The sequence below is a fragment of the Anoplophora glabripennis genome, unplaced genomic scaffold, assembly GCF_000390285.2.
Source record: "Anoplophora glabripennis isolate ALB-LARVAE unplaced genomic scaffold, Agla_2.0 scaffold147, whole genome shotgun sequence".
NCBI lineage: Eukaryota > Metazoa > Arthropoda > Insecta > Coleoptera > Cerambycidae > Anoplophora > Anoplophora glabripennis.
This window is the reverse complement of record NW_019416251.1, coordinates 77,241-103,143: the sequence shown is the minus strand read 5'-3', so window position 1 is coordinate 103,143 and position 25,903 is coordinate 77,241. Positions and strand designations below refer to the sequence as shown.

Here is a 25,903-nt window from a genome sequence, read left to right as displayed (position 1 = left end):
TAATTGGAGTGTGAATATGTTGAGAAAGCAGAAAATACGATCAGATTTTCTCGATGAGAACCGACCGACTATGATATTGCGCGTATTTCTCGCATACAAGTTATGAAACGTTTATAGCAAAATGCTTCTGACATTTACAGCCAATTTCCCTTTAATGAGAATTTATTATAACATGGTTTACGTAATATATACAGGATATCCCGCAGAGGAAAATTGAAGCTTGTTTCTAATTGATTTTGTGACTTCATATCAGATGTAATGAATTCAGATATTTCGTCGAAATTTAATATGACAAGTTCTTCTTTGAAACCTTAGACTTTGTCCTTGCTACTGGTTATAATTTTATGTTCAATTTTTCTTATTTCTTTAGTATTAACTGCTCTAGAAGTTTGTAGCAAAATTTTAAAAATATGTACCTTTAACGGAGAACTCAAAAAAACATTTACGTTACAGTATTCTCCATCTTTATATTGTAGAATACTACCTTGACAGCTTACGACTTAAAAAAACTACAGCTGGAATCAGCCGTGCATGGACGTATGTAAAAGAACATGTACTAACTGGAAATGCTCCGTTGTCGATGAAATTATTTCCATTGTTGCGAAAATTACGTTCCATTGTAGAAACCGTTTCAATTTAGAACTAGAGGACGACCGCTCTTGTAAAGGTATTTTCCTAGTGAAAGCAACCAATCTCCTGGTTTAACTGGTAAATTAATTTAAAAACGTTTAAAACTAGAATAGAATGGAAACTGTAATATATTGAAACAGAAGAAAATTAATTTGTACAACAATGAAGCAATGTCGTCTTTTAATTTACAATTTTTTTTATTAGTTTTTATGATTTAAAGGAAATACCGAATGAAATATTACATATAAATTAAGTTTACATGTATTCTTTCCGGAGAAAATGGAAATGAAAATGAAAAGGAGACTGGAAGACAAAACTACCCCGACTTGCTTTGAAAGGTAAAGGGGAAATAGGCCCTTTTTATCTTTTGTTTTTACTGATTACTTCGCTGTTTCGAGATTAGGGTGGAAGACTTGCCGAGTGGACTCGTATAAATTGTGTGAAGTTATGGAAGGGGGACAAAAATGAAAAAAAATGTTGTGTAATCAGCATGATCAGATGTTAATATTTTAATGGATATATTTTTTTATATTAAAAATTTTCAAAAAGTGTACTGTTGTAAATATAGTAAAATGCTTTTTAAAAGAAACTAGAAAGACTGTAAGTAGGACTACCTATAATAATTAATACGTCTAAGCACATGAATATACACAATGCACATTGGCAAATGCTGTTGCTATTAAAAATATTGGATATTTGAGTCGTTGCGTATTTCTAAGTACAAATAAATATACAAATATATTTATTATGTATAGGTTTTGCAGTTACAATTATCGCGACAAAATCAGTGAGACAAAACTAAGCATTTAACTAGTATTAATTTTATATCAGACCTCAAGTAGCGCTTATATCTGCATTATATGTTTCAAGAATGACCATTCTCTTTGTAAGCGGGGTTTGTAGGATACCGCAAAAATAATTCGCTATGTTCCTTCTTGTAACATGTTTTTATATCGGGATTGTGTTTGCCATGGGCCCTTTGTCAAGAATAATTCTCTTTCTGTGTGTTCCATACTGCAACAAAGGCGGCTTATTATTGCTTGTAGACCGTATCCACACGGGAATTATAAATTATACGGCTACTCCAGGGAAAAAGAGAATTTACCTCACAGATTTCTCAGTTTTCTCTAGTAATATTTTCAATCGTCGTCAGAAATAAATGTCTAATTCATTTTCTGCATGTGTAACATATTAATTAGCATTTGACGTGTCATTCCCTCTCGACTCCAGCAGTTCCCAATATGTTCGCCATAAGTTCAGTATTTTTTTCGTTTGTTTTTGTGCCATATAGTTTAATATAACGCGAGTAGAGTTATGTTTTATAAATAACGATTTTACCTAGAACATCTCAGTTGTAATATCTAAGAGTACAAAATTCATTACGGTGCAGCACTTAGTTAATTGAGATGCGCCCAACTAATGCCCGTTCGTCCCGCGTTGCCTTCATTACGTTATTAAAGGCGTCAGCGAGGTAAGAACACCTCCGGAACAGGGCCGCGTGTCAGTCAAAGCAAAAGTATCACCGAGCGGCATAACAACGCGAGTAGTTCTGCATCGGATGAATGTCCATGAATTATGCATGTGGCCCAACTGCTTCCAGCCTTATCTAAATATATTTTACAGTTCGCATTCTGGTGTAAGGTGATTTATTGCGCACTATAACAAACGACTGGAGCAGTATGCCGCCGACTCTTTTTTTTGTTAATGAAAACATAAAGGGATGACAAATGAGATTTCAAAAGTTCGGAATACTTGACGTTTTCATGAAAATCTGACGGAACTATGTTAAAACCAAGCAAGCCGGCAAAATTTCCATCTGCCCTTCACAAGGATGTTAAAATATTCAGCCTGAATGTAAATTTTATGTAAATTTTAAGTTTTTGCGTTCCCGCTTCAACCCGTTCGGTAAAGACTGTAGTGTTTGATGAATTTGATCCTGCCCCATTTTAAATTTAATTCACTGCACAGAAGTATTTCGTACGATCTTTTGCATATCGTGTAACATCGGAAATATTTTAGAAATCGATAGGGACCACGATAGACGTTAGAAAGATGTGTAGAATCTAACAGTGTATAGGGAGGTATGAAGTGCATCGATCGCTGGGCGCAGGGGTAGTCCGATCGTAGTGATTTTAGCAACACTAACTTGGTGAGTGTTGCTTTGTGGATAAAGTTGTGCATTTGGGGTAACTATAGCGTTTTAGTTAATAGAATTAGATATTCGTATTCAGGAGACACACACTATTACCCTTAAAAAATGACCTCTTGTGTAACTACCCTGTATAAATCAACAAAATTGGAAACGACTTTAAATAAAGCTTTCTTTAGCCTTGCAAGCAACAGTAGCGATGATATTTTTTACATATTTTTACAAAAATCCGTAGTTAACGGTTATAACGCTGACAACGACCACCTGTTATCTGCATGCAAAGCTGGCCCTGGGGGTGCATCGCGCCCCATCGGAAACAACACACTGGCGCAAAACTTACCTATCCAAATAACCCTATCGATTTTTATATTCGCGTGCAGCTCAACAAGTGAAGTAGAAGATTAATCAAGCGAGCGGAACGGAACTCAGACTTTGGGCGCAACTAAAATATATGGCAGCAATAAAACCACCAGATACAATACATTCCTACCGGCGGCGGAGGCGGGGGCGGGAAAGTGGGAGCTAATGGACGTTCTTGCAGTCTTACTAAACGACAGCTTTGTGTTCGCCTGTAGTCCGGGGATACTCATAATACGGCCGTTTCTTGCAGGGTTTTTTGTGTTGCACGGAATAGGGTCGTTTCCATAAACGAAATTCCGTGTAAAAAGTTATGTACAAGGTGTTGAAATAAGTATGAATAATTTAAAAAGTATGGAGTAAAAATAAAATAAGAAAAAATTTTCGTAAAATAACTTGTTGCATTAAAAAAAAGCATATTTTATTATAAATATCCCCCACCCCCTTTTTTATACACTTTTTTAAAGGCATTAAGCTAACTCAAACATATGCATTTTGTTCAAACATTTTTTCAAATGAAATCAATGTTCTTCGATATCTGAAGGCAAGGTAAATTTTCGAGGTATTTAAAAATCTTAGAAGTATTTCGAGATATCTCGATATAATTAGAAGTTTTTCAAACGCTTTTAAGGAAATTCGATGTATTACAGGAGATCTAACACAAGACAGCGATCTAACGTAATATAACTGTGTCATATCTCAACTATCGCCCTGTAGACCGGACGAGATAGGTAGTAAGTCTGGAAACTCACGCAAAAACAACTAATTCCGGCAATGAGGAAGCCACACCTCCCCGACTACAAACTTATGCGAAACATAAAGTACAATTTAGCTCACAATAGCGCAGGGGTAGTAAGACATAAGTTTATTTGTTTGGGTCTTTAACGACCCTAAACATTAGTGTGGTAAAGCAACATAAAGCACCTTTATGTTTAGTGAACACTACGGGACCGCCGCAATAAACTTATTCTCCCTTCTGGAGAAAGTAATAAAAAATGTGATGAAGTAATACATAAAATATTATATCAAAGCAGTGTTTCTAAGTACGCTGCAACGCATAAAAATGTTGGATACACACGAAATGGGAGTGTGAATGTCTTTAAGGAGGAATGTCATTCCATTTTGTTGCCATTTTATTGATTAATATACTTATAGAAAGTTGGTAAAGTATATTAAATGTTGATAAAAAATGGGAATAATTATTATGATCAACATGTGCCTACATTTGAAAGAAAATGTAAAAAACTAATAATTAAAAGTATGAAAACAAGTATAAACCATGATCAAGGACGTGCTGTCGCGAAACTATTGGTCGAAACGGATTGAATGCAATCGCCGCAAAGACAGCACCGGACTTTACATCCACACCAGTCTTCATCTGTATCGATTTAAAAAGATGGCAACACCGATACAACTCGGATGCTATCCAGTAGCGTACACAACAATCTTGAGTGCACCAGTATTTTTTACTTGATTTAAAAAAAAAATAAATGACTTGTACCTGTACTAATGGGTTTGTATTGCAATTGAACGATTCCATTCTAAGAAGTCGTAGCGAAAGGACTGTAGCTTACCATATAATCGATGAATCAATACATCTTACATAATTAACCGTGGAACAGAACCCCGCAGAGTGCTTTCCAATCCATTCTTGTACCTGAACAATAGGTATGCAGCAGGGGAAGTTCGCAACAATTAATCCGGACGTGAAAAACAATCCCCGTCCCTTGTAAGTCGCAGCAGCCGATGAAACAATTAATCCCTAGCTTTTGGCCTTCGAAGAAGGCCTCCTGCCTCGACCCTGTTGTTGTAACGGACAATAATAACGCAGGAATGGGTCCGCTTTAGCAGGTAGATGTAACTTTATAGATTATAACAGTTATCCTGATGTTGGGCGCAGATTTACTTATCTTAACAACATACAATTTATGCTAAACGTGATTGCTGGGAGATTAGAGAAACTAATCAAACTACCCCCGTGCGAGATAGCGCAGATTATTTGAGATAAGGTGCTGGGCCGGGACGTATTAGCGAGTTTGTCGATAAAGGCTGTTGTCGGTATAGAGCGTAATCAAAATACTTGTCAAATCTTTTAAGAAATCACAGACCAAGACGGGGATGTCATGCAAATAATCTGTTGTTGAGAGAATTCAACAGAGCTAGCGCATACTTTCTCACATTTGTTTGTTTTAAACTCTCCTACTGGCGGCAAGCACAATAGATCACAAGTACTGTAGATTACTGCTCTGCTTTTAAAATAATGACAACAACAGTAAATATATAATACACAAATGGGATGCTAAACTTCAATATTGAAAAAGCCTCGCTCGGAAGGAAAATATGTTTATCTGAATAAACTTGCAATTGATATCGTGCCTCGGGGTCTTTATAAAAAAACACTCGCATTCCGTCATCCCCATATTTCTGCTTCCTATCTGTACGTATGATATATGGGGACTTTTGTAATAAAATTGACGGATAATAGACCATTACGGCCATCGCGACGCGGAAAATCGACGTACATTTATTTCCAGGGCGACATGTAAAATGTACGCCAGTCCGGAGTTAGGAGCTTTCACTTTGATATCTCTGTAACAATGGGGAACACGTTGCGACGCATCTATTTCGTGAAAAGTACCAGAATTTCCCGTTCGAATGCAAACTTGGGTGCACCAGAGGAGATATATTGTCGGCGACGTATCATTCTGTCGAGCTAGGAATTCGATAAAATTTGCTTGTCTGTTAAGAGCGTTGCAGGAAGGTGGAAGGGGTCTCAATACATGTTATTAGAGGGAAAAAGACTCTATGATGATGTTAGTTTTACAGTGATTATGAATCGTACGAAGATTTATTGTGTCCAAATCTAAGGCAGAAACCGCTGGAGGGCGTCTGCGGAATCATATTAAAAATTTTATAATTCAAAACATTGGCGGAATGGAAAAGCGATTACATCAGCAAAAAAACAGCAATGGCTAAGAAGAACCTTTGGATAAACAATCGCACACACCACCATGACCCGAACAGAACAGTTATTGAGTGATTTTAGAAAAAAGTTCGTAACAACTCCAATGGCAATAAGACGAAGTCAATAAGCGCGATACCAGTGCAAATAAACTCGGGGGTAGTTTCTCTCCTACATAATAAACACTATCCGTGTTTCCCGTTCATTCCAAACAATTTCGTCCGTATTGCAGACTTAAGATATAATGGGGCATTAATTTATACCGCTTTATATTTCGTTTCCAGAACATATAACTTGCACTTGATACTTGCGCCACCCCAGTTTAAACATTTTAAGGGAGAAAATGACTGTATTGTGTGCTGTTTGCTCTGCTGAAAGGCGCTCATCAATATTTAAAAAGTCCTCTGGGGAACTAAATTCGTTTACAGAAGGGAGACGTTTTATCAGAAGACCTACGGTAAATAGATCTATTAGCATTAATCGTTAAATAAAATAAAGGAGTATCGCTTCCTTATTTAACAAGGAAATGGTGTTCCCAGTCGTATTTTTCCTTGTTCTGTCTCGGTTTCGAAATTAGGTACCAATCGCACTTGCACTTCAATTTTGGACCTCAAAAGAACAGGTTTGTCTGATGCAATGACAGTAGTCTATTGATTATTTTAAACAGAAATTTGAAATTTAAGTAAAATAACTATGAAATTTATAGACCTGGAAAACACTGCATATTTGATTAACGAGAATGCTAAACTAAACTATAATAATTTTTGAATAATGTAAAATCGAAATTTGAACTTTGGTTTAATCAAATCTGACGTAAACAGTTGGGTATATTTACGAAGTAGAAATCTATTAGTGGATGTACACGTTCCAATTAGCCACAGAGCATTTCACTCCGCATGACCTATTTCGATTACACAGTTAATTGATTAATTGAGAGATATACAGAGTGATCTCAATGGAATTTCGACATTTTGCCCAACAATTTTTGAAACGCTCATCTATACTGTTCTATTATAAGCCTCGAGCGATTTAGAATATCAATCAACCTTCGAAAGTGACCCACGAAGCCATGTACAGAGCCCTACGAGCGGAAAACTAACCAAGTAGTTGCTGTGAAACAGAAGGTGCTGAGTGGAAATCGAATTTGTCATCCATGTTTCGAATTCAACCTCGAAACTGTTTACAGAGCCGCAAACCGTCCCAAAAACCCCAAACCTCATCAAAATTTCACCACAGTTTATATTTCTTCCGCAAAAACACCAGACGAGATTTGAGCTGGGACGCGAGATCGGCTTGCCTTATATAAATATAAAATAGCAACCCGATTCCTAGATGGAGAAGTTAACAGAATTGGCACCACCATGAAGCGAGATTGAACGTCGACTTTGGAATCTTGCAGTTCTATAACCAGAGCAGAAGTCCCTGGCCAGTGTCAGTACACGACCCGAAATCAAGTGTATTCGTTTTCTTTCGATGCCTTGAAGTAATCCTTCCTTATTTAAACGGAAATAAGTCACAGAGGCATTACTGAGGGTTCTAATTAATATTAATTCAAAACATTCTTAAAAAACCTATTTAATTTTAATTGAAAATGGTTTGGTTCAATTAAAATTCTAGAAAATTAGGCAAAATAATTTGAGACCTACTTTTTACGTTTTATTTTCCGCGAGCCAGCCAAAACTTTAATGCCCACTTATTAGCCTTATTTTAAATAACCAGCGTTCGCAGTAGCCTAAACGATTAGAGTTTACAAGTCATAAATATGTAATCAAACAACTTAAGAACTACGGAACTTGGTACAGCCTCGACGCTTTCCAGCTGTGAGGGAAAAGTTTCCAAGGACTACAATGTATTTAGTTTACTGTTACTTAAGTATTAATAGCCGCGATGGGACTAATTATTCATTCTTGTATGTACAAGTTTTATTAAATATTCATTTACCGATAAGTAAAATATGAACCACTATTCACGTTATACGAACCACTACGAGGACTAAACAATATCGACACATTAATGTAATAGGAACAAAAATGATAACAAAGATACTTTGCTTCGCAAAATATAAGTGCATGTAACTTTAATTGTTCTTCCCAAAACGTGGGAGAAAATAACGAAGCAGTTTGTGGCGAAGCTGTAAATCCTGCATGACCCGACGCCGACCGTATAAACTTTATGTTTGTATATCTATGCGTACTGAACGCCTGTGGCAAGAACTTTAGTTTCTATGGTCGAGATCCAGCGTTTATCCGTCTGGTCCTTCGGGAGGAAAGTTCAGGACTGACAGTACATTGCCATTTATCATAATATCATTCCCTTTTCCCCGATCTGCTCCGTAAAATGCACACTTCAAGGCGCTGCGATGAATTATTTTGCCTTCGTATCTCAACGGAAAATGCATAGGGTGAGTCGCAGTAGGCAATGTCAAATATTTCTTTGGGTAAGAATAAATTATTAGTGACATATTTTAACCATTGTTCTAACCGTACGAACTAGCTCACAACTTGATATTGTCCGACGAAGCTCTAATGTGTTATTACTATTCTTTTCTGTATTATATTTCAATAGAAATGAAGAATGTGTATTTAATAGTTCTTTAAACATTTGGCTGTGTTTTGTGGCAAAATTCGTAAAAAATAAGTATTTTATTTACTTTTTCTTCAAATGCCTTTTTTGTAGACATGTAAAGAATATCCTCGAAATTGTTCCTAGGTTTAATAAACTAAATTAGACTTTAACTAATGATGCGCAAAAAATTATAATTAGTCATTTAAATGGATACATTAATACGAAGTACCTACCTATGTTCAGAAAATAACAGAATTTTTTTAATTACGTGCTAATTGATATGCGGTTGGCAACACTGCGTTGCGCATAACCTTTCTTATCACATATTCTTGGATTGTTAATATCTCAGTTAGTTTTCGTGATATTGTTATTTGAGTGCAATGTGCCATTTTCTGGAACAACAATGGAACATAAATTTTGTGAACCACAGGAAAACTTTCACGGAAACGTTTCAACTTTTGAAGCTTACGGAGATGATGCTCTGGATCGTACGCAATATTACGAATAGTTTTTCCGATTTAAAAGTGGTCGTCAGTCAATTGAAGATGATACTCGACCAGGAAGGCCTGCAACTTCAACTAATATATCGTAATATAAATGTTCATACAAATTTTAAATATAGATATCGACATTATTTCCTGCTTCCTTGAAAAAAAACTCTCTTCTTCCTCCTAGTCACGTTTTGGCTTTCCTTTTCTTATCCTTCGTTCAGTAAAGATGTTTCAGGCCCATAAAAAACAATTTTCGCTAACAATATTTATGAAAATTCAATTTAGCTTGTAAATTACCCGCATACCGCGTGTAATTTTCTCAACGCGACAATATTTCACCGAATCCTATGCCACCTATACGAGTCAGGTGACATATTGAAACGTCGAATTGAAACCGCATTGTCCCCTTGAGGCTCCAGAAAAAATGGCAGGCCGCTCCATCATTTTTATCGGATTAACGTCAGGCTGGCTCAGATTTTCATCAAATAAATGACTTGGAGTGTTTATGTGGTGTGTCTAACACGTCGTTATTGGGATAGAAACTTGTAGACGCGGATTGGTATCGATTTTTCATTAACTTATCAACGCGCAAAAAGCGGCAGTAGGAGGAACGTTTATAGAAAATCGCAAGTTCAAAAGCCTTAAGTTACACGGGATGTTTTGATAAATGTTGTACGTCGTATAAACTCGATTTCTTTTAGATACGTTTTGAAACGATTCGTTAAAATGCAGAAATATGTTAGCATCATGGCTCAATTCCGATTGAAACCTTATTGAAACTGAATTGTCTTATTCATGAGTTGGGACACCGAGAACACTTCTGGTACTATCTGTCTACAATTCTTCAGTTTAATAAAGCCCATTATTTGCTGACTCTGCTCCAAGCTAAGCCAGTCCTTCAACAACCGGCCCTCATCAGGCAATAGTTGGAACAGTTCCTCATCAAACCCGCCTTTTGTATGTCTGTTACGGAGTGATTGATCGTCCTGAAAGTGTCGGGGCACGACCCAGCGAATACTATTTGCTACGGGACGTCCGTCATTTACATTCTTCTCCCCCTTCCCCCCCTCACGGATGGATGTAAACAGCCGAAGATTCGATTATTAACTATCAATTCGAACGACGTATCCGATTTGCTCGATCGCGGTGCTATATTTGACTTTCCTTCGGCGTGTATTTATCATCCTACGCGTGGTCGTCTCTCGCGCTGTAATTTCGACAGTATAATTCATTCGGTCTCTTGATATTATATATTTTTAATAAATGCCTTTGAGGAAGAGCGAGGAATACAAAAGAACTAGATATTTCTCCAACTCCCCAGATTCGACAAGCAATTAATCGTGGGGTAATGAATTTTAACCCAAGAGCGATTATTTACTGGTTTTGTTTAAGAATGCGATGACCTCCTGAGGCGTCATTAAGGACAGACGGGAAAATGGCTCATTTAGAATAAATACTATTCAAATTCTGGTGGTTCGGTGGCGCTTTAAGCAGCTTGGACTTTATCAGATGCATTAATTTTTCGGGGAGTATTACCAATACTACCAATTTTTTGCTGTTTTTCTTTTATGTAATCAGAAAAAAATGTTTTCAGTTGTGTCTGTACCAAGAATGCACCACCTCTTTATCTCCATCTATTGTCACACCAATCATTTTTCAAAGGTCCAAAAAGATGGTAACCTGGAATGCAAAACTGAGAATGCTACATTGTTGCAGAGCTTTATGCGAGAGTGTTCCAAATTGGATTTATCTACTGAGTAAATTGATCAAGAAGGCGTGATTAATACCTTACTTTAACTTCTTAATTGGAGTTGTACCTTTATCAATATTCTGTCTTGTAGTATTTACTCCAATTTAAGGTATGTCACCACCTTCTTCACTGTAATAGGTTGGTTAATGGCTCAAGTGGATTGATCTCCTAATGGGAGGAGGTACAAGGAGCCCAATGGGCCTAAGTGCTGTAGCTTTAACAGCTACCCTCCCTAGTATTCCAGATTCCAGATTTCAACCCAAACTAGCTCAAAATGTGTCAACAAAAGGTCGATAACGACTTCGAATATTATAAATATTTTTTGAAGTACTATTTCAAAGGCTTTCGAACTATTTGGATGTATTTATATGCACATTAAAGTTTTAGAAACATTTTGAAATATTTCGGAGTATTCAGTGGTTTTCGAGATTTTTGAGGTTTTCGATATATTTTCAAGTTTTCCAGATATATCGAAGTATTTAGCGGCTTTTGAAATTGAAGTTTTTGAGGTATTTTAACGAATTTGGAGGTTTTCGGAGTAATTCCAGGGTTTTTGATGTATATATTTACAGGTTTTCCGACGCATTTAAAAGTTTTCAACGTCTGTTCAAGTCTTCGAAGTATTATGACATATTCGATGGTTTTACAGTACTTTTTTTATAGGATTTTTCGAAATATTTTGAGGTTTTTGATGTATATATTTACAGGTTTTCCAACGCATTTAAAAGTTTTCAACGTCTGTTCAAGTCTTCGGAGTATTATGACGTATTCGATGGTTTCACAGTACTTTTTTACAGGATTTTTCGAAATATTTTGAGGTTTTTTATGTATTTAAAGGCATTTGAATATTTTCGAAAAAGTTTCAGACTTTTTGAAGTATTTAGAAATATTTACATGTTCTCCAATGTATTTCGAAGATTTCGAGGTTTGAAATATTTGGACATTAGTGGTCTTAGAGGATTTTAAGATAATTGGATGTATTTCGAAGTTTTTTGAAATATTTCTAGATACTTTGAAACATTTGATGTTTTCTGAGTGATTTAATTACTCTCATCTTTCAACGTTACGTGCTCTGTACCAAATTCCTTCTATTTTTTCTTTCTTTAACGCTAAATCTGGGGATCTAGTGATGATCTGTGACAAGAACTGTAATTATTTTGGAAATGTGCAATCCACGAAAACGCCGCACCCTGTACACTCCGGGTAATAAATCGCACTTCCACATAATTGCTTAATCTGGTGTTGTGACACATCTCGCTTCGCATTAAGCATGCAATTACAAAATACCTCGTTTATAACTAAACCTGCGTGAGCGCGCCGCCTTCTAGGATAATCCTCGTCCCTCCAGAATATAATGCATATCCAATCTAGCAGATGTACCTTTTAAAAGTATTGAATCGACACAGGCTGGTGTCTTCCGTTCGCTCGTAGCTTTTTTGTATTTGAAACAAAAGCCGTCCTCATCCAGTCGCAATCCGTTGCCTCTCTCCTCTCACTAGTATAATCTGTAGTAAATTGTATGCCTTCATTACAGGATCGAAATGCAGGGCCCCCGAGTTCAGTTCTTTAATGGTCCGTCACGGAAGCTTTAATTTTGTCGTATGGTTTGGTTTTTGTCGTCTGTACCAACCTTTAATGAAATTAACTAAATTAAACATTTCCCGGATTCTGTAAGAGTTGGTTGTTCCTGATTTTCCTTTTTTCTTCGATAGCTTCTTTTAGACTAACTTTACTTATTACAAATACACGGTGGCCCAGATATTAAACAGGACACTTCACCAGGAGCAATTTTTTAAGCAAAAACGAGCATTCCATTTTCTGAAATACGGCTGAGGCTGTATAACATAGGTTGATGAAACTTGGTTCACTAATTTATCTAATTGTAAATTTCGCTAAGTTGACTTTTTTATTTTAACACGAACATGCAGTTCTGTAAATCAAAGTCTACGTCGATGATTTTTTAATATTTTTGGTACATTAAATTGTATTTAAAATAAACTTTGGAATACAATTGGTGCTTTGTGAAATACCTAAGATAAAAGGCAGTTGTAAATTGCGGTTTAAATCGTCTCTACTGACCAGTAATAGATCAGAAGCTGCATATGCAACGTGGCATTTCCATTAAATCCTCGTGGAAATTACAAATGCGCCACAGAATGGGTTATTGGGAGCTGTCCCAGCGCTTTGCGCTGCACTATGGATCTGCTGTAACTCATAGCGATAACATATCCAGCAATGGCAGCATCGATAACGTATTTATTTAGCGTCGCCTTCAGTATTCGACCTACATTCTGCCGTAATATCTATTTAACGGCCCAAATTATATGTTTTATGTGTCATAAAATGTTTGTCGTTTGGTGGCTATCTTGTATTCCGATATTCGTAAACAGAATTAATACTAGAACTCCATATACTAAAGACATAAGTAAACATATAATGAATATCCAATTTAAGATCGTTCGAGTGATTTGGGGTGGTGAATATTGTTTTATGTCTAGACATTTATCGCCCTCCAAGTTTCTCGATTGTCACTAGTTATATTGCCTCAATCATTTGATTTGAAAACTAAAAAAAATTTCCCTCGAGAAATGTTCACTTATACACTACTGGAAAAGATTAAAGGAACAAAAAATGCTTTAGTGATTGTCGAAAGGTGTGAAAAATTGTGATATCGAGATAAAAAAAATCATTATGAAGCTTCAAGTCTCTAGTTTCGCGCGAGATGAGTAAAATGAATTAAAGAGGACATGCGGGATCTATCCGTAATCCTCACGGGCCCAAAGGCGTTGATTGAAAGAATTTACCCAGTCAAAGATATGAGAGATAATCCTCCACCCTAGCGAATGAGATGTTCGTTCGGATAATGTCCTTTTGGCTGTGCGATTATCTTTTATTCTCTATCGAACTGTACCAGTCGACTGATTACAATTAGTTGGAGCTTACAGTAGCAGACGGTTTGAAGTTCGGATGGTGAGTCTTTATAATACTTTTCACTTGGAATATAAGGGAGAGGTTCCCATAAAGTGGTGGTAATAAGTATCACGCGGAAGCGTTAAAATAAGGCTTGTAATTGATTATTTAATGAATGCACAATAATAGGTACTTGATGTTAAAATATTAAATCTACTTTCAGAATTTTCTAGAAGGGATAGTAAAAAGTTACACTGAATTTGTCAAAAGCGCGATGTTCAAGCTCGTTTTTGTATATCGACCTCCATCTTTGCGATGCTAGAGTCTCGTTGCTGACGTCATCACCCCAATATATTCACACTACTGATACCGCTAAAGTTTTTTTCAAATTTTACTCGGTTAGAACTATTAATAATAGACTGCATTCCAGTAAATTTTATTGAATTTCAGCCCCTCAGAAAAAAATGTAGGAATAAAAAACAAAATCTGTTATTTCCAGAACCGGCACTGACTTTCGACTCGCACCTGCGGGGCCCGTCCTTCGTCATGGAACCACCGTCGAGGCTCGAATTCTCCAACTCCAGTGGGGGCTGGTTGGACTGCTCCGCTTCCGGAAGCCCCCAGCCCTCCATCGACTGGCTTTCCGTGGATGGCACCTCCGTGGGTGACGTGTCCGGCATTCGGCGAGTGCTCAGGAACGGCACGCTATTCCTGCAGCCGTTCGCTGCTCAGGCCTACCGTCAAGACATTCACAGCACTGTTTACAGGTGTGTGGCGAGCAACAACGTCGGTAGGATCATCAGCAGGGATGTCCAAGTTAGAGCAGGTGAGTGATAGGTAAGGCTGTCAGGACTGAGCCGCGGGACATAGGCGTACGCATTATTTATGAAAAAGCAGCAAATTCAATTTTCTACAATAAATCACCATAATCACTAACGGATAGGAATCCGCACGATAACAAAGGCAACAGTATACTAACGTGACATGAACGTGAAAAGCAATCTGAGGCAGCGGTTCACGCATGTGTCGGTTCACTCGCTTGGCACGCCATTGTATTGCGGCTCTCTCAAAGTAAAAAAGGGAATTGTAACCGTATTTAAATTTTCTATAAAATTTAATACTTACTTTACATATTGCATAATACATGATATAGCAAACATTTATTCGTGATTTTGATTCATCTGTAACGATGTTTTTTGCACACAACAATATTAAATAAAATTATTAGTAAGTAATGTAATTTTTTTTAATCAATTATAGTTTGTAGTCTAAATTTGTGCGTTTCGGGAAACCAAAGATCGTAATTATTGCCATAATTGTACTGTAAAAAAATTGTTTAACTTTACGTAAATCAAAAAGTTAGTACAGAAAAATATGAAATGTTTACAAATAATAAACAACGTTTTAATAAGGAAATACGCAGTTCGCAAGATAAATATCCATATTTACCCGGCCTTATTTATTCAGTAATTTTTTCGTGTGGAATCTCCGGCCCTTCTGATGATTGATGGGGTGATTATGTTTGTTTAACTTCAAAACAGACGCGGACCTGAAAATACCCACTGTAATTATCTGCCATTTTATCATTCCTCTTGGTGCACTTTCCTGCCCGTAATTTATTTTTATTTCGTTGCTTATCACTCCTTTAAGACAGACAGGTCATTTTGGTTGAGCAAGGTCGACCAGAAGAAGCAGATATCCTGATTTGTTTGTATTTAATAAAATTATAATATATGATAATTATATATTCAATACTATACAGGGTGATTCACAACTTGTCCAAAAAAATTTGGGAATAGATGCGGCATGAGAAATAGAGTCAATATCTTGAAAAAAAATTGTAAAATCTTTATAATTTCCGAAAAAAAAATTATTGAAGTTGTAGTACATTCAACTATTACATAGCTGGGGCAACTGTAGTCTGTAGCGTCATACGCGTGGAGAGCCATGTGGCGTCAGCGACTCCGAATAGTGAAGTCCGATTTTACAATCGTCGTTGCATTAGTGTTTACCTGTTTTCTGTGGTGTTTACAATAGTTTTTTAGTAGTTAGTGTCAAAAATGGCTTGCGTGTATAGCAACTAGGAGTTGACGGATATCGTTTTAATTTATGGTGAAGCAAGACAACATTTTGTATTATGGTGAAGAAATAACATTTGTGTTAGTTCGTAGAAACTGAGTAAGACGGACCCAAATGTGTTTAGGCAATCGATTTGAGCTTTTATTAACAAAGTTATTTTATACTGGACTTGACGAGGATGCTATATTGCGGTAATCGTGAATTAAGACCACATTTAAAACTACTAAAAAGTTGAGTACCACAAGGTAGCATCTTGGGACCAGTTTCGTTTTATATTTTTATATTTGATTTACCAAGTGCTATGAAATGTAGAAGGTTACAGACGATATACAATTGTGCAGATACAATACACTGGCCTGGATAAAAATCAAATGTAGGGTCTCATACGCTATTGTTACTGAAAAGTCTTTATTCTCACATAAATATTTATTGAAAGAATTTTTATACAGGTCTAGAAAATACGACCATGTATGAAAGAATACTGTAAAAAAAACAATTTGCGCCACCGAACAATCCCAACATTTACTCACTTCAACAGAGCTGACGGTAGCTTGTTCTGCATTTCTATGTGTTTGCATGTTGTTTATTTTCCTTTCAGCGTGGTACTTTTAGCCTCGAGGCGTCAGTCGCTTTTCTCTCTCTCTCGTATTTAATGCAAGAATAATGTACGGAACGTAGGTATGCGCCAGGGAATATTTTACAATTGTCGATGTGGTCAGACGGCACATGCTAAGTTATGAACACCTTGGATATCGATTATATTTATTTTGGACCGCACGTAACAAGTAAAACAAACAGAATGGAAATAAATACGTTGCTGATGAAGAAAAATATGAAAAGAATCGAGTTGAATTGAATCGAAGCTGACGGGCTTTTTCGTTTTACTGTTTTTTAATATTTTTTTTAGGTTATTCCTTTCAATATCTCATCCGGAAAAAAAATTCCACTTGTTCGTTCGTTTCGAATCCATCTTCTACATCTAATTTGAACAATCCGTACACAATTTACAAACATAATCCAGCCGCGACTGAGACTTGATGGAAGCTGTAGCTTTTTATTCCGAGCGAAAACGACGCACTGCCTTTTTTTTTTGTTATTACTCGGGTGACATTAGCCCGTGGAGATTTAATGTTCTCTCATTACACAACTCTTGTAGCAAAGTTATTCAGAGTTATCTGCCCTTTATGTTACCGCGTCCGGGGATTATTTAAGGGGGAACTTGGACGGTATCCAGACAATTATAAGCAAGATAAGAGGAAATTTGTGTACAGACGGAATATTCTACGTTTCGCCTTAATGTATCCATATGAAGCGGTTGCTTAATCAAGGATGATTTACGCTGCGTGCATGTGTTCCAAAATCTGAAAGTACATGGTACTGACTGCTAGTCACAACTACAGAGAATTTACGAACCAAACCAAATCAGAGATATATAATTTTTTTTTTTTTTTCGATAAATCCTTTCAAACTTCGCAAATATTTTCGAGATGTCTCTATATACTCTAATCTTTAGCATTGTCGATGTTTATATTTTGCCAAATCAACATAACTTTGTTCCAAAACGATCTACTGTATCCAATCTGGTTCAATTTACTCAGTATACAGCATATCATATGGACAACAAAGTTAAATCAAAAAAATCTTATCTTTCTCAACGTAAACTATATTACATTCAACAGCTATTTTGAAGCAACATCTGGAGTACCCCAAGGAACAAATTTGGGGCCACTTCTTTTTACTTTATTTATTAACGATTTATCTCTGTCTCTAAAATATAATCGTCTATTTTTTGTTGATGACTTGAAGCTATTTTTGAACGAATCTAACTTGAAAGATTGTTTAATACTAGAAGAGTTGGTCATTTACTTCTAAAAAAAGGACCCTAATATTGAATTACACTACTGATGATGCATTACTGGCATGCGGTGATAATGTTAAGGATCTAAGTGTGACATATGACAATAGATTGTCTTTCATTGATCATATCAATCCAATTATGATCGGGGGCCACAGAGCTTTGCATTGAAATGTTTGTTGTACTCACTAGTTAGTAATGCATGGTATTTTTCGTAGGTACAGAAAATTGGTCGCAAAATATATCAGAAGGTGCCGTTTGAAATATTACATATACCTCTTATAATCTACAAAAGGGCCTACAAAACAATAATATGCCCTACCACCCAAGGTTTTAATTTAATGGTTATCATTATACGTAAATTGTATTTTCAATAAGATTTTTTTTTTCAGTGGTTACCCAGGCTTTCAAAGTTGACGTGGAGGTGATCGGAGCAGCACGAGGCTGCACAGCAGTGTTAAAATGCATTGTGCCAAATTTTGTCAAAGACTTAGTTAGGATTATATCATGGGTTCAAGAACCTACTTTCTTCATTTATCCGTCTCTCCAGGGAGGTAAGCAACTAGAATAGTACATTTAGTTAAAAGTTAGCAACAAAGGGAAATTATTTATTTGTTTACTATATATTATTTATTATATACAAGTTGATATAAGTGCTTCGGAGGTTTCAAGTCATCTCCGGTGTTCCGCAGGGGTCAGTCCTGAGCCCATTGTTATTCAGCATTTTCATTAATAATCTTGTTAGTTGTTTGAATGTGCCTTACCTTCTACATACTGAGGATATAAAAATAAATTTAAGGATAAACATCTTTCAGGACTGCGTTGATCTCCAGGAAAATCTCGGTAGGCTTAGCATTTGGTGTGGATCTAATGAATTGCCATTAAATTAAGCTTAGCCCAAAATTTCGCACAATAAAAAGCAAAACAAATTTTGAAGTTATGACAGATTTATAAAACCCCTTGCAGAGTTACTTTCTTAGGAAATATAAACCTTATATACTGTTATTTTTTCCATTCAAAATTTCTTTCATATTTTTGACTTTGACAATTCTCGTTTTGACCTAGTTTTATCATAATATCAATTAATTTTTAAAACATTATAAATATCAATGATGAAATTAATATTTACAAGTTTTTTATGTAAACCATTTATAATTAAAAAAAAATCAAACTCATGTATGATTTTGAACTGAGACTTATTGAGCTGAAGAAGGGAACGGCATGTCCTCGAAAGTCAAGAAGTCTAAATAGCCGATATGGCAATCATTCCGAAAGTTGTTCAACCATTAACAATTGTCACAGAAGCCTGCAAGCAGTGCTATTTAGTTTTAGAAAACGTCATTGGATTTTGTACAGGATATTTACAAATTTTGTAGGAGTTTGTAGTGGTAGACAATAATAATCAAAATCATAAAAGCGATACATAAAATTAATTATAATAAAAAAATTGTTGAAACTTGTTGAGAACCTCTGAAATCGTCCCCTACTTACATACTGCATAAAAGGAGGTGAATAGTTGTGACCGAACAGGGCGGGTCGCCCTGTCTTTGTCCCCTTTCCTATAGTAAATAGATGATTACTAGTTCAAGTTTTATTGTAAATTACAATGCACCTATACTTGTAAATAGAAGCAGAGCTGTCGGTTTGGTCAGCGGTTCCAAAAAGTTTTCGTTGTATCAATGTGGTAAGTGTTCAGAAAAGGAATTCTGTTTACAAAGAGCATTCCTAAATTGGACACTGTATCTTTACTATCTTTCTTCATCACACGAGTTGAAGTCAAACGTTTAATAATTCCTCCCCGCCTTTTTTATGCTGTTAAATTAACCAAATAAAGGGGCCCCGAGTTTGAGCTACGTACGTTATCTGAAGCTCGCAACCGTCATCCGTAAAAATAGCGCCCCAGTAAATCTTTTCTCTCGAGAGCGACTGCAGACTAAGGCGTATATTTTATGGCATCCCTTTAGGAACAAATGGATCCTATCTCGTCCGACGGAATGTGTCATATTTATACAATGAAACATACGTATGCGCCGCGTGTACATTTTCAAAGTAACTGAAATAGATACGGCGTTTACTATCTCCGACATAAAAGGTAGTGAATTGTAGTCAGCACGGTTACGTAAAGTTTCAAATGATATGTTCGTCAGCTTCGCAAATACTTTGTTATAAATATTCGCCGGAAGATGACGTGCATGCAGGTACGTGCACCGATTTAGAAATAGATAGTTATGTCGTTAAATTTACTATTTATGCTATTCGCGGTTATTCATGTAGTGGTTTGGTCTTCAAGTGAGGAGAAAAACTCTTAAGTAGCATGGAAAACTTTATTCTACTAATTTCGCTGGTAACACGAGACACAACCGAGCAGGGACTAGGCTTCCTGACTTCTGGTCCGTGCCTCGAAATGTTTTCGGTTTTATCCTTGTCCCCAGGTACCTACTTTTATTACCCTATCCTAATTAACACTTATCCGGGTCATTGCCTACTCGGTTTGTGCTTATGTACCCTAATAAACAACAACTAATTTATGTTCACAGCCTACTTATTCTTATCTCATTTGCTAAATACATTTATTTGGGATAATCTCGGATAATTCAAAGTATAATTTATATGGCTCGTAATTTCCCAGAAAGCAAAATATATTTATTGAGGCTACTACATTCATAAACAAAAAAAAATTGAACTATTCTTCCATGCACCATCTTGAAGGATTGGGGGCAAAGTTGGACATTTTCCACGGTTCCGCGCAACGTTTAAAGGAATGCATTCTTCCGCCTCGTTAAAGAGTAATGGTAGGTGTGAAAGACCGTAAAAGCTGCAACTTTAAAAGCTTAATAGTGTGCGCGGTGCGGTTTCTTTGGGGCTGCTCGTTATAGTACATCGGGGTCTTTGTTACGTTGGTCCGCGACGGAGGCAACTGGGAGATTCCCCGCTTTGTTACCAGGGATTTTAGCCCTCGAAATACCAGCCAGATATAAAATTAATGTACGTCTACCAAAAAAAAAAAGAGTAGTAGGTATATCGCGTGAATTAATACCGGAATCGTACGAGGATTATAAGGATTGTCCGTAATTATGTATTTTATCTAACTGGGCTGAAATTGAGTGCTGCTGGGAATATTCTCGATCCGTGTGTGAACCGTAATCAAAATCCAATAAATTCGTGCTTTAGCACGGGGTTTTCCAAAACAGGCCTGCGGGTGGAATCCAGCTCATTAGATATATCTCCTCTAATGGTCTTCATAGTACAGTCTGAAGCTGAAGATCAGCTGTAACCTTTGAATTTTTTGAAACTGCATGGATTTGCATGAAATGAAATTTAGAATATGGCTCATCTTAGGATCAAGTTCAAAAGTGACATAAGCCCGATTGCTTTTTGTTTTTTAGGGGTAAAAACTACCCCTAAGTGAAAAAAATTGAAAAAATTAAGTTTCAAGCATTTTATTGATAAAAATCTTGTTTAAGCACAAATATTAAATAATGTTCCATGTTCTCGAACATATTTTATGATATATTTGATCTTTTCGACCCTTTATTTAAAAAAATAATGATAAAAAATTACTTTTTAAAGATTTGGAATGATTAAATCGTGCAATTATTTAAAATAAAAGTTACCTTATAGCTAATAAAATAATTTTCTCTTTCAACCCCTAAAAAACACCCCTGTATTGACAAAAATGATTAAAAATTACTTTTTAAAAGCTTGGAATGCTTTAACGGTTCAATTATTTAAAATAAAAATTCCCTCATTGCTTATGAATGAATTTGTATCTCATAACACTTTTCAACCCTTATAAATCACACCTGTGCTAAAAAAATGATAAAAAATTACGTTTTAAATCTTGGAATGTTATAATTGTGCAACAATTTAAAATAAAAATTCCCTTATATTGTTTATGAAAGAATATTTTACTTTTGCCATTTTCAACTCTTAAAAACTACCCTTTTACCAATATTAATGTAAAATATTTTTATTATAATCGATTTTTAAATATAATCAATCATATATAAAAATGAGAAAGCCTATTTTGCTCCGAAAAAATGTCATTGGTTTTTGTACCATAACTCGGTTAATTTTGAAGCTATAGTATCCCACAAAAAAGCATTTTAGAGATAATTTCAACTGCTGTAAGATCATTTGCATATAAAACCTTTTAAGTTCTTCGTTTTTTAAAGGGAAAGGATCGAAGGGCTCGAGACAGGTCGTTTTTCACTAAAATGGATACTTCTAGCGGCGATATCTCCTTTATTTTTTATGCTATAGGAATAAAAAAAGCAAAATATTTGTTGAAAAAAAAGCTACATTTACCTTTCAGAGTTACTATAGAAATAAGGCTATTTTTTTTGAATAATGAAAAATACGTTTTCAATTTTTACCGACAATATTAAAAAAATACGCATTCTAAATCGGTCTAACTTTAGGATCGTATGAAAAATACTAAAATAAAACTAATTGTAAAGGGTCCACGATTAATTTTAATTCTGATGGAAATGGTACAGCGTTTACTGCTCATTTTTCCTTAAAAAATATGAGCAACCCATCTGTTTTTGACGATAACTCCTTCAATTTTGCGCTAATTAACTTTTATAGTGCTCATTTTGAAGGTCTTTTTGAGTACTACAAAAAATTCTAAGAGTGTTATACACGTAAAATTAATCCTTTTTCCGTTATTTGACGTTGAATACATCGACTCGAGTATTCCCCCCAAAACAAGTCCCCTTCCACTAACCATATTTCGCTTTGTATAGGACATACAACACTTTTTAAAAACGATTTTCTTTGTTTATTTATAAGCTACATTTTTGTTCATTACACTTTTTTAATAAAATGCGTAGTTTTTGAGTTATTCGCAAAAAATACTTTGAAAAACTGTTTTTTTCACTCAAAATTCCAAGTTTTCAATCGCGAATAACTAAAAAACTACTGATTTCTCGAAAAAAATCTTTGAATATTTTTTGCTCAAAATTTGATTCACTATCGATTTCCAGCGTTATTTGTGAAAAAAAATCCACCCCCGAGAAGGGGTGTCAACCTCCAACAGGGTGGAAGCGTCAATCAGCGCTATGTTACTAATGTTCATTGACCTTTTCTCTAACTATCTGCCAAATTTCAAGTCGATCGGTTCAGTTTCAAATAATTTGGAGGTGAAAAGCTTCAATGACTGTACTATTATTTCTATAGCCTATATCAGATTATGGGGAGCATTCGAAGGTGGGGTTTACATTTTATGCGTTTCAAAAAAAAATCAGTCTAATACAAGTTTTATAATAAAAGAGATATTTAAAATTGATGAGATTGGCGCTTGCTAGTGCATTTTTTAGTGGGTAGTGATTTTTTTTCCAAAAATATCACACGGATTTTAACAACAACGGAACTTACAGACATGATTTCAATTTATGGTGAATATCTTCAAAATTTTGTACAAATTTTAAGTCTACAAAGGCTATTGAGATATTTTTCAAAAGGAATACAGGAATTATTATTCCTTGAAATGTTAATCCAAGTATTCGAGAAACTTCCTGGTGATATATATTTTATGATAAACAATTTTTGTTTTTGAATTCTTGTAAGAAAAATTAACGCGTCGCTTTTTAATTGTGCCCTCGGATAACCCCTCGCCCAAACGTCACCGTGAAGAGGTGGCTGGCACTCAATGTGCATAAAAACACTATCGAAACGTCAAAACCCGGTAACAACTGAATAAAAGGAACTAGCGGTGCGACATTTTTAAGGAGCCCCTCTTTGATACTCGACGTTCATTAATTTGAGACTGTCGTCGCGACCCAGTTCTCTGAAGTGGAAACTGGCGAAAATATTATCTGAATAAATCAAAATTTCCTCTAATGAGACACCCAGAAAAAGGTGTTTTACTTTTCTTACGAATCAGTCGCGTTTTCTTATAATACAAGTGCAGTTGTTGCAGATTGAATCAATTTAACTTGTAGTTGCCATCAACATAATGTACAGAGTGTTCGTTCGTGGGGATTTATTTAAGACAAAAAATACCTGAACAGATTGTTTGATATTCAATATCTACGTCTTATGACAAAAACTGAATTAATTTAGAAACATAACGAAGAAGAAATTCATTTTTTTACTTTTCAAAATAACGACTTATTGCTGGTTTTCGAATGTTTCCCCACGTGTTTACTTCTTTTCCTGCTTGCGAAATAAATATATTGGGCGGATGTGGGATATTTTCATTATCGGGAACGTATTTCAGATAATAATGGGGGTGCAAATTGGTGCTGACTGAAGCCGTTTCAGTGAACGAATAAAAGGACTGTTTGAAAAGAATTCTAGGTAACAATGGCAAGCCTTGTAGCTGTTTGAGGGCCTGCAGCCCCGTAATTTAGGAAAACGAAGTTCTCGAAAGGAAAAGTTCCTTTGTGAGAGGCAGAAGCAGCGTAGCTGTGAGCCGTCGTCGCCGGGCTCATTGTATGTTTTAAAGCGGAAAGAATTTGCCGGCTACAATATGAAGTTAGGTCCGCTCTCTAGCGAGACACATGCTTCGCTTTACTCGAAATAAATATGAATTTCTTGTTATATATCAGGATATATATAATTTTTTATTAAAGGGAGCGGCGAATCGAAAATTTTTCCCTTAAAATAGTATAAGCGTAAAGAGAACATGATTAAAATTATCAGAAATAATATGTCGAAACGGATAATAATTATTTAGATCAGCAGGAAGAGACAGATTGATTATAATTATTACGGAAATCGATTATTACTGAGTCGATATATTTTGTGGGGAAAGATCAGATGTCGAATCCTTCCAAAAGCACTAAAAATTCTGTGAAATATGTCCGATTGAAATAATGTTATTATTATTATTATTTTTGTATTATGAAGTCGTTTTATTTTGACGTATTTCGAGTTTTTTCAAATAGAGGGGTTTCCAAGTCCATCCTTGCAAGTACATTATAAGTTTTGATTGATTACTGGCCATCAGAATCTGTAAAGATTCTCTGCTTCAGTTAACCTGTTTTTACTGACCCTTTTATTGTGTCTTTGAGTCCCTTGAAATAATTTAAAAAAAAGATAATTCCTTTTGTTTTTCGTTTGTTTTCACGACGGGAATTAGCGCTGAAAGTTTGTCGTAACTTCGCTGTAACATTTTGTACACTCTCTTTACAGGTAGAGATAAATCCCTGACTTCCACTAAGTCATAATGCTAACCGAAATTATGCAAAACAGGACGTAAACGTAACTTTTCGCATCGCCCAAGACTGCCGCAAACGTCGGAAACTACCGAGGCCATCGATCCATCCCGCGAAAGTGTCGGAGAGAAAGTAAATTACTTATGTTTATTAATACGCGGGTTAAGCTTATAAGTCAACAAGCGGAATTTCAAAACACGACCCTGTTTACTGCGAAACTAATTTAATCCAGGAATTAATCTCCCTGTCATCGGGCACCCCGGCAATACATTAGTATAGGTGACGTTCCATTGTTTGCCCCGCGAAATCCTTGATATTCGTCAATCCTCCCGAATTAGATCGGAAACATGGAAGTGCCAAACTAACTGGTGTCATACGATTAGGAAACGCGAAGGTTTGTGGTGCGTCTTAACGTCGGAAACGTACGCGCGAATGAAATTGCTTGTGCGAGGGTGGGGACGGTATATTATTATTAGCAACAAAGCTTTTCAAGTTTTTCATGCATTATTCGAAGGCCGACTTAATTCAAGTGTACACTGCAACTGGCTTCCAATAAGTAGCAATAGAGTCCCTTTAATGCTGGTTTGACCAGGTTTGGTTTAGTGTCTCTTTTGGATGTCACGTTATTTCACATATACAAATACTTTATGGGTGTAATTACTTTCTCTTTTACTTCAACTACGCTGTAGTAACCAATAGTCGTTTATGTTTTCAAGGTCATACGTTTTAAGTGACATAACATCTAAAAATTTATATTTCTCAATCGGAAAGTCTTAAAATTCTGTTTTAAGGCGACGTCAACGGAAACAGTCCACTGTAGCAGAGGTATATGTGCCGAATAGCAAAGAAAATCAATGGAGTTGAAAAAACGGTTCAAATTGACGAATCAATGCCAAAAAATCACATCTAACGATTCCCCCTACCACAACGCTGTCCCATTACCTCTGTCTTCGTTGCTGCTAACTTTCAGCTTAGTATTTTTCAACTCAAGA

At 35.8% G+C, this 25,903-nt stretch overlaps 1 protein-coding gene across 1 annotated transcript in view; it reads left to right on the top strand.

Moving 5' to 3' along the window:
• LOC108909607 (Down syndrome cell adhesion molecule-like protein Dscam2) overlaps positions 1-25,903 on the top strand; it is a 151,551-nt gene that overhangs the window by 69,776 nt on the left and 55,872 nt on the right. Inside the window, exons 3-4 of the mRNA XM_018713990.1 lie at positions 14,314-14,640; positions 18,141-18,302. Coding sequence (XP_018569506.1) covers positions 14,314-14,640; positions 18,141-18,302 — 489 coding nt within the window. The remainder of the gene's footprint in view (positions 1-14,313; positions 14,641-18,140; positions 18,303-25,903) is intronic.